This window comes from Cervus canadensis, chromosome 4 (assembly GCF_019320065.1).
Source record: "Cervus canadensis isolate Bull #8, Minnesota chromosome 4, ASM1932006v1, whole genome shotgun sequence".
Lineage (NCBI taxonomy): Eukaryota > Metazoa > Chordata > Mammalia > Artiodactyla > Cervidae > Cervus > Cervus canadensis.
Window position 1 is genome coordinate 62,359,252 of NC_057389.1, and position 13,011 is coordinate 62,372,262.

The 13,011-nt window shown below is 37.3% G+C and overlaps 1 protein-coding gene across 2 annotated transcripts in view; it reads right to left on the reverse strand.

The window, feature by feature from the left end:
- Positions 1-13,011, reverse strand: part of DDX46 (DEAD-box helicase 46) — a 52,103-nt gene that overhangs the window by 6,450 nt on the left and 32,642 nt on the right. Inside the window, exons 17-21 of one of the 2 annotated variants that reach the window (XM_043465478.1) lie at positions 11,876-12,013; positions 11,398-11,547; positions 7,720-7,893; positions 5,311-5,529; positions 4,672-4,816 (exon numbers count right to left, since the gene is read on the reverse strand). In XM_043465478.1, coding sequence (XP_043321413.1) covers positions 4,672-4,816; positions 5,311-5,529; positions 7,720-7,893; positions 11,398-11,547; positions 11,876-12,013 — 826 coding nt within the window. Of the gene's footprint in view, positions 1-4,671; positions 4,817-5,310; positions 5,530-7,716; positions 7,894-11,397; positions 11,548-11,875; positions 12,014-13,011 lie in introns of both variants that reach the window. The other variant, XM_043465477.1, reaches the window with a different exon arrangement.

Below are 13,011 nucleotides of genomic sequence, written 5' to 3' on the forward strand. Positions count from 1 at the left end.
AGAAGAAACAGTTTAACAACAGGAAGAAAAGAGACATGCTTATGGCTATGAAGTCACAGCAACATATCTAATCTAACCTAAGACCCCCACCTCCACAAGCCATTGACCACAACATTTTAAAGCTGTGGGTGCTGCAAGGGAAGAGAGGTGGATGCATGTGAAGCCAAGGGTAGAATCAAGAGCTGAGTCAGAATGAAAAGTATTAAAAAACCCAAAATTCAGAAGGAAAATAAGCTACTTGGCATGAGCTGGTGTGCAGCCTGACACTCTGTGCTGTTTTAAAAGTAAGGAAAATGATACTCTCACCCAGCTCAAAGCAGAAGAGCAATTTTCCTGCGTTAGTCAGAACCTGACCATTTGGACCGGTTTAAATTTTTGACTTATATTGCTTCTTTAGGTAATGGGTTACATATGTTTATAAGCTGTCATGAAAAAGAGGCATTTCCTTTCATTGGTCCCAAAACAACTCTGGCTGCTTTTAAGGGATTCTCCACCAGTAAAAAGAGAGGGTCACAAAATAGGCTATAAATTATACAGGCTGGCTAGGCACGTCCGTCCTTCCTGTTCTCCTTCCCACTGCCTGGTGGGAGGCCTGGAGCTGATGGGCCACACGGAGCCTCTAAGGAGCCAGGCAGTGGGGCCCCTCCAATTACAGAACCAGAAACATGATACTAGGGTCCTTACAACACCTGTTTTTGTCCCATTAGTGTTCAGTTGATTTGGCTGGAGTTTCAAAAACTAAAAGATCATTTAAATCTGATCATCTATGCAAATTCTCAAAGCTTTAGATCATTTTAATTACCAATCTCCAGCCCTTAGTTAGCATCTTTATGTCTCTAGAATTTTCAAGATTCATTCTTAACAAGGTTATCTTGTTACTGGGAGGGAAAGACCTGTTCAGATTATAAAAATTAGATGTTACTTCCTAAGTACAAGTTCACAGTGGAAAGCACCCAGAACCATTGTAGGTAGATAGGAAAGGTGGCAGAAGCCGTGGCTTCTCATTTCACTTCATCTGGTAGTACAGTAGATGTGTTCTTATAAAGTTAATACAAATTAAACCTGGCATACATTAATTATACTTCATTAAATAAGCCTAATTACCTTTAAATTAATAAATTACAGAGGAATCTTTTTCAAAGCAAAAAAATCTGATTTATCTCTTTAAAACAATGTCACTTAAAATACTGATTTTGAAATCTTAGAGATACTTAAAATATTGTATGTTATTACAAAAAAACTAAATACTGGTTTTGCTTAAATGACACCTATCATATTCAAGCTGAATAAACAAGGATGACTCCATGTTTACCAAGGTTTTATCATCAGATTCCACTGAACGACATCTTGTATGGCCTAATACAACAGTAAGAGAGAGCTGTCTACTTCCAAGCACAGAAAGATGTCAATGTATTTTCTTCTCCTTGAACATCAACATGCCAGCAATCCCCATTTAACTTTGCAATAAGGAACAGTGTCACATGATTCAAAAACACACTGAGTCACTGGCAGGGCAAAAGTCTTTCAGGATATATAAAAGGGTACTATTTAAAAACCTGACCTGAAATATCAATACACAGGTCAGGAAGCAACAGTTAGAACTGGACATGGAACAACAGACTGGTTCCAAATAGGAAAAGGAGTACGTCAAGGCTGTATATTGTCACCCTGCTTATTTTACTTATATGCAGAGTACATCATGAGAAACGCTGGGCTGGAAGAAGCACAAGCTAGAATCAAGACTGCCAGGAGAAATATCAATAACCTCAGATATGCAGATGACACCACCCTTATGGCAGAAAGTGAAGAAGAACTAAAGAGCCTCTTGATGAACATGGAAGAGGAGAGTGAAAAAGTTGGCTTAAAGCTCAACATTCAGAAAACTAAGATCATGGCATCTGGTCCCATCACTTCAAGGGAAATAGATGGGGAGACAGTGGAAACAGTGGCTGTCTTTATTTTTCTGGGTTCCAAAATCACTGCAGATGGTGACTGCAGCCATGGAATTAAAAGACGCTTACTCCTTGGAAGGAAAGTTATGACCAACCTAGATAGCATATTAAAAAGCAGAGACATTTCTTTGCCAACAAAGGTCCGTCTGGTCAAGGCTATGGTTTTTCCAGTGGTCATGTATGGATGTGAGAGTTGGACTGTGAAGAAAGCTGAGTGCTGAAAAATGGATGCTTTTGAACTGTGGTGTTGAAGAAGACTCTTGAGAGTCCCTTGGACTGCAAGGAGATCCAACCAGTCCATCCTAAAGGAGATCAGTCCTGGGTGTTCAGTGGAAGGACTGATGTTGAAGCTGAAACTCCAATACTTTGGCCACCTGATGCAAAGAGCTGACTCATTTGAAAAGACCCTGATGCTGGAAAAGATTGAGGGCAGGAGGAGAAGGGGACGACAGAGGATGAGATGGTTGAATGGCACCATCGACTTGATGGACATGGATTTGGGTGAACTCCGGGAGTTGGTGATGGACAGGGAGGCCTGGTGTGCTGCGGTTTGCGGGATCGCAAAGAGTTGGACACGACTGAGCGACTGAACTGAACTTAACTGATGATCCAGTTTCTCAAAGTCACAATCACGAACCAAAAAATGCAATTTGTCTAGTTCTGGACCCACTTTGTACATCAGTTGAAATATGTATGAATCTTCCTGCACAGTAATGGTAGAGTATCAATAGCATGGAAAACATAAAGGCTGTATCTGAGTTTTATACCTTTACTGCAATTCATCATTATTAATTTTAAAAGATACAAAATTGAGAGTGGTATCAGTGAAAATGGCTTAGGAGGGAACTTCAAAAGCTTAACTTAACCTCCACAAAACACTGAATATATTTGCACAAAGTGATAAAATCAACTTTATCAGAACTCAGAAACTAATCAAAAGTTTACATCGACCGGGCAAACCCTTATTAAAGGAGAAAAAAACAAAATCCCAACTCAATCCTGGTAACGAAACTTTTCTGTTTTATAACTTACTCTGACCCTATCAAGCATTTTTGACCAGGAAATAACTTCTACTTAGAGTAGATGGGATGCACACTGCACATGCATTTCTCTTCTTGTAGTCTTCATGTTAAGAAGTCACACAAAAACAATTTAGATCACCAAAAAAAAAAAAAAAAGTAAACAGGCACAATACTAATTTACTTTCACATATGAAAATTATCTTTGTTTTGGTTAGGAAAAGAATCAAACCCTAAAAATCAGTCCTCATATATATTTAAATCAGTTTTAACTTATGTTTATTTCAGTAAGAAACTTACCTAAAAGTTATAAAGTCTTCACAAAAATCAAAGGAATGTCAAAATATAACAAGAAAACACTAACTTATTACAATATATTTTCAGTTTATACTTCCATTGATCTTTCAACAAAAACTTTAGAGCTGAGCTAGCCAATACATTAGCTATCAGCCATGTGCCTTTCTAGATGTAAGTTAATAAAAACTAAATTTAACATTTCTTGGTCACATTTGGCCATACTTCGAGTATTCCAGAGCCAGCAGTTTTCACTGGACAGTGCAGATTTAGAGAGATCATATGCATATGCCTGTCAAATAATATTATCTGTGCAGAAAAGAAGTAGCTCTAGAGCTTAATCAGATGCATTTTCAGAAAATTTATCAAGTGCCTACCATGTGTAGAACACTGGGAATACAGAAAATGATAAAGTCATTGCACTCACAGAGCTTGAGTAGGGCAGAGAGAAACAAGTATAAACATACTATAACATCTATGCAATGAGTACTGTGACAAGAAACAAAGCAAGTCCAGAGCTATGGAGCAGTGAAGTGAGAGGAAGATCATTTCCTCACTGGCAGTGATGTGTATGATTCAGTGGTCTAGGCCGGTGATTGAGATTGTACAGGGCATGGGGGTAGCATCACTGTAGCCATCTAAGCAGGAGGTATGCAGACTCTAGATTTACATGGCACATGGAATAAACTACCTCACAGCTCCAATACCAGTATTCAATAAACATTTAGTTCATGAAATAAATGAAATGGAGCTGTGGCTGGTCTATTCTTAAAAATCTATTATAAAGATGTTAAAATTAAATATAAAAGAAAGGAGATAAGTTGTCCTACTATGTTATATATAATACATTAGGAAAAAAAATCAAAATAGAAACTGTCTTTTGAATTCATTCATGAATGTATGAGGTAAGGTTAAAAAGCACACCTGATCACTCTTAGATAACGCATTACTTACAGCCTTTGAGCTGTGGTATTAATTGTCCTATTTTTCTAAAAATGGCATGTATGAATTTACAGGCATAAAATCAGAGGCAGTATCTGCTTGGGTAAACAAGCATTAAGGGGATTAATATAGTTGATTTACTTTCTAACCTTAACTTTGGCCAGAATGTTCTACTTACCGGAAGCATAAGGACTTACTGGACTAGTCCCCAAAATACATGTGTTCTTTTAGTCATTTTCAATTTGACCAAATTGTCAAAAATGAAAGAGTCCCCAACAAAGATTACTCACCTCTATATATACTAAACTTCTGAATAAAGACCACAAATGATCAGTGAAACTTTTAAACAGATGTTCCTCATTCTCAGTCCTCTCTAGAACTGATCTCATAGTCTCTCTGGGTCTATCACATCTATTATCAACTTTGATCAAACTCAAGATGGAAACCGAATCAACAGTACATACTTTCAATTGCCAAGTAAATTTTCCGCTCTCCTTCCTTGGGTTCTTTGCCAGGTGGGAAGTACGTTCCTCTGATTGTAATTGCAGCTTCAGAATATTCACTGATTCTCTGCAGAGCTTCCTTAGAGGTAACTTTCCATCTAGCAGTCTAGGAATGAAAAGAGTTGGGGGAGAAGAAATCTCTTTACAACAGGATAAAAAAAACCCTGAGGTCCTAAAAGAATAGGTTAGCTAAATCATGTCATTGTCAATATTAAAATTCTAATCAACACCTTCATCATAAATTCATTTAGATTCTAACGTACCTAGAAAGTAATCATAAAAATGAAATTTCCAGTGTTGTCTCCCCATCTAAATAAAAAGTAAAGCAGCCATTAAAATGTTCATGGCTTTTTCTTTTTATTTATCTATTTACTTGGCTGTGTCAGGTCTTAGCTGCAGCTTGAGGGCTTAGGTGCCCCGGAGAATGTGGAATCTTAGTTCCCTGACCAGGGATAGATCGAACCCCCATCCCCTGCATTCGAAGGCAGATTCCTAACCACTGGACCATCAGGAAAGACCCTTCATAGGTTTTAAATGAGGTATTTTCACTCCTAAAAACAGGGTTTCTACTCAATAAAAAAGTTTAAATCTGCTACTTGCCTGTGGGAAGTCATTGATCTCTAATTCTTCCTCATATCTCTTAAAAGATTCATTCTGTCCACCATCCTGTCTCTCCTCTTCTTGTTTCTCCAAAGGCACATAGTTGAGCTTGGCATTTATCTTTTCAGCAAGTTGCTCTGCAATGGTTTTTGCAGATACAGTGGGAGCCAGGATGGTGCCACCTCTGAGAATGGCATTGGTGGCCTGCTGCATCACATCCTGCAGTTAAAGAAGACCTACAGTCAAATCTCAAATGAGGGCAGAGACAAGACCAAAGGTCCCACCACAAACTCTTCTCCGGAAAGCACTAACTAAAAGCATGTAGAGTCTGACCCAAAGGGCAATTTAACAGCATATAATTATAATAGAAAGTTTAATATATCTGCCTTACTTGATGTGAAAACTAAATACCCAAGTCTATATTAAAAAATTCTACTGAACATTAGGTAACTCTTGATATCAAATACAGTATAATATTTCTAAAATCACTTACATACCTTGTGGCTACTATGGGTTTCCTCTGAATCAGTATGTTTGCCCACTACTACCACTGAACTCCTCTTCCCCTCATGGACAAACCCAACATTCCATAAATTATTGTAAATATCTTTATGCAACATATTTTTACATTTGAAATTAATTTTACTATGTATCTAATACAGAGATAATTCTGTGGGTAATACATGACTCACACCTCAAGCTCTTCCAAAAACAGTGAAAAGTTATAGCCATATGATTTCACAAAAGTTACTAGTGACAATAACACAAGAGAATATTAGGTGAAAGGCTGCATCCCTGTTTTCACAAGAGGCCCAGGCTTGAGTAAACACTTCATAGTAACTCACTGATTAAAAAAGACTCAAAGACCCAAGGCTCTGACCCTTGACTATGGCTGCCTCATCAGGTCAGTCCACTGGCCTCTAGCTTGGTCATTCCACTTGGGCACCGCAGACCTGAACCTGCATTCAACTACTGGACACAGGGTCATGCAGGTCCTCAACCACTCAAAATCTTAAACACTGTCAACATTAACAAACTGTTCTTTGGGAATGCTATGAAAATTTAACCCTGATTAAAAATTAAGTTAAACAAAATGCAGGAAAGAGTTAAACGAAATGTGGGAGAAGGGAACCCTCCTACATTGATGGTGCGATTGTAAACTGGTGCAGCCACTATGAAGAACAGTATGGAGATTCCTTAAAAAACTAAAAACCTAGCTACCATAACCCTGCAATTCCACTCCTGGGCATATTTCCAGAGAAAAACATGATCAGAAAAGATACATGCACCCTAATGTTCACTGCAGTGCATTTTACAATAGCCAAGACATGGAAGCAACCTAACTGTCCATCAAGAGAGGAATGGATAAAGATGTGGTACATATATGTACAATGGAATATTACTCAACCATTAAAAAGAATGAAACAATGCAATCTGTAGCAACATGGATGGACCTAGAGTGTCTAGTTTAGAGTGAAGTCAGTCAGAGGAGAAATACCATTTATATCCCTTAATGTGGAATCTAAAAAGAAAAGATACAAATGAAGGAACTTATACAACAGAAACAGACTCACAGACTTCTGAGAATGAACTTATAGTTGCAGGGGGTAAGGGGACGGGGGACAGTTAGGGAGTTTGGGATTGACATGTACACACTGCTATATTTAAAATGGATAACCAACAAGGACATACTGTAAACCACATGGAATTCAGCTCAATGTAATGTGGCAGCCTGGAGAGAAGGGAAGTTTGGGGGAGAATGGATACATGTATATATATGGCTGAATCCCCTTGTTGTTCACCTGAAACTATCATAACATTGTTTGTTAACTGGCTATATCCCAATAGAAAACAAAAAGTTTAAAAAAAAGAGAAAAGATACATATATATATGTGTGTAACTGAATCACTTGGTTGTACAACAGAAACTAACACAACATTGTAAATCAACTACAAAAAGCATTAAGTTAACCAAAAAACTCCCAAGAGAAAGATGGCAAGTAAAATATTTAACAGTTTTCCATTGTCTAAACTCATGTTAGTTTGAGTTATATAATTGGGTGTCTGTACTTCCACAGTATTGTTTGTTTGTTCAATAATCCATCAGTAAACACAAAGAAAGAAAAAGAGAGTTCTTTCCTTAGGATTTTGATAAGGTCACTTGGAATACTATTCTGTAAAATTATCTATGGTTAACAGGCCTTCCAGAATAGGCATTAAGACCTCAGCTAACCACGCTAGAGAAATCAACCAAGGTCAACAATTAAAGAATTCTGTATTCAAATGTTAAATGCTTATTACCTCAAAATCTAAAACAACTTCTTGTTCACTTGTGCTGATACAATTTAAAAAGCATTTAAATCAAATAACTTACAAAAAGTACTAAGACTCGGAACGAATTACTTAATACCTGAGACTCAATGCCCAAGTTCTTCTGAGCATTGATTCTAAGAGCCAATCTCTTTGCAATTTCCAGTTTCTCAGCATTCCCTGCAGTGGGAGCAGGCACACTAGATGTTCCAGGAGCTGCCATATCCTTCACTCTCTTCTTTGAATTAAACATGCTTTCAATTTGCTCATCAATCTAAACAAGAAAAAAAAGCATTAGTAAAAATCTAATTAAAAGTACCAATTTAGAGAGGGTGAGAGGGAGGGGAGGGGTAAGAAGAAAGGGAGAGGTGAGGGGAGGACAGGGGGCAAGGGGAGGGAGGAAGGAAAGAAAGAAACAGAGATACAGCGCTGCAACAACCACTTCAGCAGACTCCTGAGTATTACAGAAAATACATCCCAGTTCAGTAAACGAAGAACACGGGCTGTCAAAACAGAGTAGCCAATTGGACGCAGCCAAGTTGCTCTGCGGCCCAGGCCTTGAGGCCAAATTATATACACTGTAATCAAAGAGGCTGGAAGAAGGGCAATAACTCAAGATCAGTGGACAACTAAAAATACAGCCAATGGTTACCAGGGGAAATGATACAACACGTTCTCAAGGCAGGCCTCCTAAAATTCTTTCCAACTCCAAAAATGCAATTGGGTTTACCCAAAAAAAAGGGTAAGAGAATCAGGGGGAAAAACCTTTATTGTTTTATTTCTTTGAACCCAGGAAGGAAAGGCATGAAGGTGGGCTTCCCCATGAAATCAAGAGCAATACTGACAATCCTCACTCTCCAGGAGCCACATGAGTCCTACTGCCACTGTGTAATCCTCAGGTTAGCCACTTGTATCTCATAAGCATTTCCTTTTAAAAATTTCTTTTGCCCCAAAATGAATACTAACACTACCATGTAAAGAATGCAAATCCCTTCATATGCAGGAATTAGGCTAATATTTCAAATCCCAAATGCAAAGAAAAACTTTTTCAGGGTTTAAAATTAACTTGGTTAATTTAGAAAGAACTTTTACTGAAATGGAAACAGACAACTTATCTTCTTTTTAAAGCATTTGTTATCTAATAAGGTGTTTGAGCTATGAATTACTTTTAAACTAACCTTTAATTTAGTAACACTCTTTTTAAACAGAATACACGACATTAAAATCCAAAACAAATGCATAAAATTAGGAATGGGGAATGTACACAGTGTTAGGTAACAGGGATAACTTTACTTTTGACTTTATTCATTTTAGTATTGCTCTAGTATTTTTTACTTAATTTTTAATTTTCTTCTAATTTATTGAGAGCCCAGATAGTTCAGTTGGTAGAGCATCAGACTTTTAACCTGACGGGTTCAAGGTTCCAGGGTTCAAATCCTTGTTCAGGTAGAAGATTATTTGGGCTTCCCTGGTGGCTCAAATGGTAAAGAATCTGCCTGCAATGTGGGAGACCTGGGTTCAATCCCTGGGTTGGGACGATCCCCTGGAGGAGGTCATGGCATCCTGCTCCAGTATTCTTGCCTGGATGGAGAATCCCCATGGACAGAGGAGCTTGGCAGGCTACAGTCCACAGGGTCTCAAAGGGTGGGACATGACTGAGCAATTAAACACAAAGCATTTTACTATTGCTCTAATTTTTTAATGAAATTATAATAAGATTTTAACAAAAGGGGGAAAAATTAACGTTTTATTATGAGATTTTTAAAAAATGTTTAAATAACAAAAAAAATTGAAGTGGTTTTAAAAACAAAGCCAGAAATTCTTCGATACTCTTCCCTTCATGAGGTGGAGCCTCTCATTAAATGTAGGCTGGACTTAGTGACTTGCTTCTAATAGACAAAATAAAGTGGAAAAGCCGGCATATAACTTCAGAGATCAGTCATAAAAGGTACTAAGGCTTCTTCTTTGCTCTCTCTTGGATCACTCAATCTGGGGAGCCAGCTGCCATGTTGTAAGAACACAAATACAGAGGAAAGAACAGAGGCATCCCACCAACAGTGAAATCAGTGAGCCATCTTGGAAGAAGATGGGCCTGCATCAGTGAAGCCTTCTGATAACTGCAACCTGGAACAACAGCTTGACTGCAACCTCATGAGACCCTAAGTAAGACCTTAAGTAAGTTACCTGGCTATACTGTTCCTGATTTCCTAACCCTCAGGAATAGTAGGTAATAAATGTTTATTATAACCCACAATAAAAGTCCCACAATAAAGTCCTAAGTTTTGGACTGATCTATTATACCATAACAGATACCTAAATACATTGACTTAACTGAATTTTAAGCCAATATGGTATACTAGTAAAAAAAGGCCTAGAATTAATAGGAGACATTGGTTCCTGTGTTTAACAGCCAGTGTGGTCATTTCCTGAAAGACTAAATTCCTGAATTCTTAAGTTGTGCTCTGAGCCAAGGTTTAATGCAGTATATTTTAAAGAAAAATTTCTATGATCAAATATAAAATATGTTGGAAGATTTCAGAATTAAAATAATTTTATTAATGTCTTTTCATACCCATTGATAGGATACCATTAATACTGGAATATACCAGCAGATTTTCCAAAAGTATTTTATAATGAAAACATCTAAAGCCCAAGCTCCGGGATTAGGGCTCCACAGCATACTCCAAGAAGCCCTTAACTTGTTGAGTCCTTAGGGTCTCTTTTCACTGTGTTACAAACAATGCTGTAAGCTAAGAAAATGGGCTTACGCAGGTTACGCAAACCTGAAAAAGTTATTATTTGTTTCTAAGCCCCAGTCTCCTCAATTATAAAAAGGGAATGCTTTGAGTATTCACTTCTCTGGCTATTGTGAGGAAGTCAACGAAATAATCCCTGTAAAGCACTTGGCACAGGACGTGGAACTTAGCACCATGCCATAAATGTTCACTATCAAACCCTGGGACGGGAAGATCCCCTGGTGAAGGAAACAGCAACCCACTTCCGTATTCTTGTCTGGGAAATCCCATGGACAGAGGAGCCTGGTGTGCTATAGTCCATGGGGTCAAAAAAGAGTAGGACACAACTTAGCAACTAAATAACAACAATAATTATTAATAAGGATGTTCTATAATAATCAAATTGTGAAGAATTTAAAACAATATTAGTACCAATGATGTTAAAGATACAGGGAGCCAGACACCCTTATACATCGTTAGTATGAGTACAAACTGGTACTCACCTTGCAGGAGAACAATCTAACAATGTTTTAAGACCAAATTTGGATATACCCTTTGACTGAGCAATTCTATTTATACACTTACACACTCTTCCTCAAGACTTAATCTGATGAATGTGCAAGGTTAAGTGTTCAAGGATGTGCAATGAAGTAAAGTATACTCCAAATAATAACAAATATATATTCCAAGTATTTGTTTCCAAATATTCAAAAATAGGGATTTGATTGATCATACTGTAGAACATCCATATAATGAAACATAGCCAAAAAATAGCATGAGAGTGGATTTCCTAAAAGGGAAGATTTTAACATAGGACTATTATTGTACAGAAAATTATAAAGCAGTATGACCTCATTTTTATGAAAATACAAAACTACGGGCATATGTGAATACATTTGTACACACACACAAGAAAACTGAGAAGCACACCCACCAGAAAGTTTCCAGTAATTTGCTGCCTAAACAAGCCTAGGGAAAGACTTCCAGTACAAGACGAACAACTGCTTCAACTGGTAAGAAGGCTTTAGGACAACAATACTTACATCAACCGCAGCATCCTCATCATCTGAATCTTGCAGACCAAGAGCAGCTTTTTGTAACTTCTTTCTCTCATTGGCCAAAGCTTGTTCTGTTTCATCGAACTTGAATCCCTTACCAGAGAACCCACTACTCTTTTTAATTATTTTCCCTTCCTTTCAAGGAAAAACAAGAAAGTTAAATTCATAGTAAAAAACTTTAATGTTCAGAAGTTTATGGCAATTAAATAGTTTTCAAGGTGGGGTATGACAATGCAACAAAAACATTTTATTTAGTATGTGAGAAAAAAATAAGAGCTCTGTATGTACACTACAAAAATACTGAGTTGAAGAGAGGATTTTTATTCTCAGTCCTTTCCCTTTCTATCTAAAGAGATAAATGAAAATAATACTATCAATATTTACTGGTATTAATGCTCAAGGTTTAGAATACAGTGAATTGTATAAAAATAAGAAAAGTTATTAAAAAAAAAAAACAACTCACAGCTTTCTGTTGATCTTTGAAATCGCTCCAGAGTTTCTCTAGATCAGGTGGCACTGCAGTCCCTGACAGTTCAAGGGCTTTAATTATGTCTCCAGCATACCGGGCTTGATCTTCTGTGATAAAAGTGTATGCGTAGCCCTAGTAAACAATGAAAAAGTGGTACTATTAAACACTAACAAGATGAATCCTCCTCAGAAAACAAGATGAAATCTGAGTCACCTAATATACCCTCTTTAAGACAACTCCACTACTCCACTAAAAAGAATTTTAAAGATCACAATAGAGACTTACTAAATTCCTTAATATCTAAGTTTAATATTTATTGTAAAAATAAGTTAGAAAATTTCTAACTCCTTTATGCATAAAGAGAAATCACATAAGTTGATGATTTTTACATAAATGTACAACTGCATTGTAAGTATTAATTTTAACACATCTTATTTTTCCCTGTCTGCTTGCATTCTTTTCTTCTACTACTACTACTGTACCCCTCTACCCCAGCTAACCTGTTAACTTCCTAGAATATAGCATCCCATATTCTTTAAAGACCAGTTAAAAGATATAAAAATATACACACATATATCTGATATGTTTTCAAATAAAAAATGAAGTCAACTACATCACTTCCCTGCAATTCTCTAATGCCTAAGGATTCATGTGTCCCCTGCAGCTTTTTGGTTCAGGTAACAGAAGACTGGAGTTGTAAGCAGAGGAAAAGCAAATTACAATTAGACTGCCATCTTCATTAAATGCTCTATCCTACCAGTGAACTGTTATAAATTTTAAAACTAGCCTTAATATTTTATTTCAGGAGTACCTAAAAGTTACTCTTCTCCAGAAGATCTTCCCAACCCAGGGATCAACCCCAAGGGAAAGGCTACCCACTCCAGTATTCCAGCCTGGAGAATTCCATGGACTGTATAGTCCATGGGGTTGCAAAGAGTCAGACACGATCAAGCAACTTTCACTTCACTTCACTTCACCTAGTCACCAGATTTGACCCCTGGCCTACTTTTATACAGCCCATGAGCTAAAGTGGTATTACACTTTTGAGGGTTGTATACACAAATACACATAGGATGTGACGGAGACTGTGTGTGACCCACAAAGGTTACAATTTTAACTACACAAAAAAA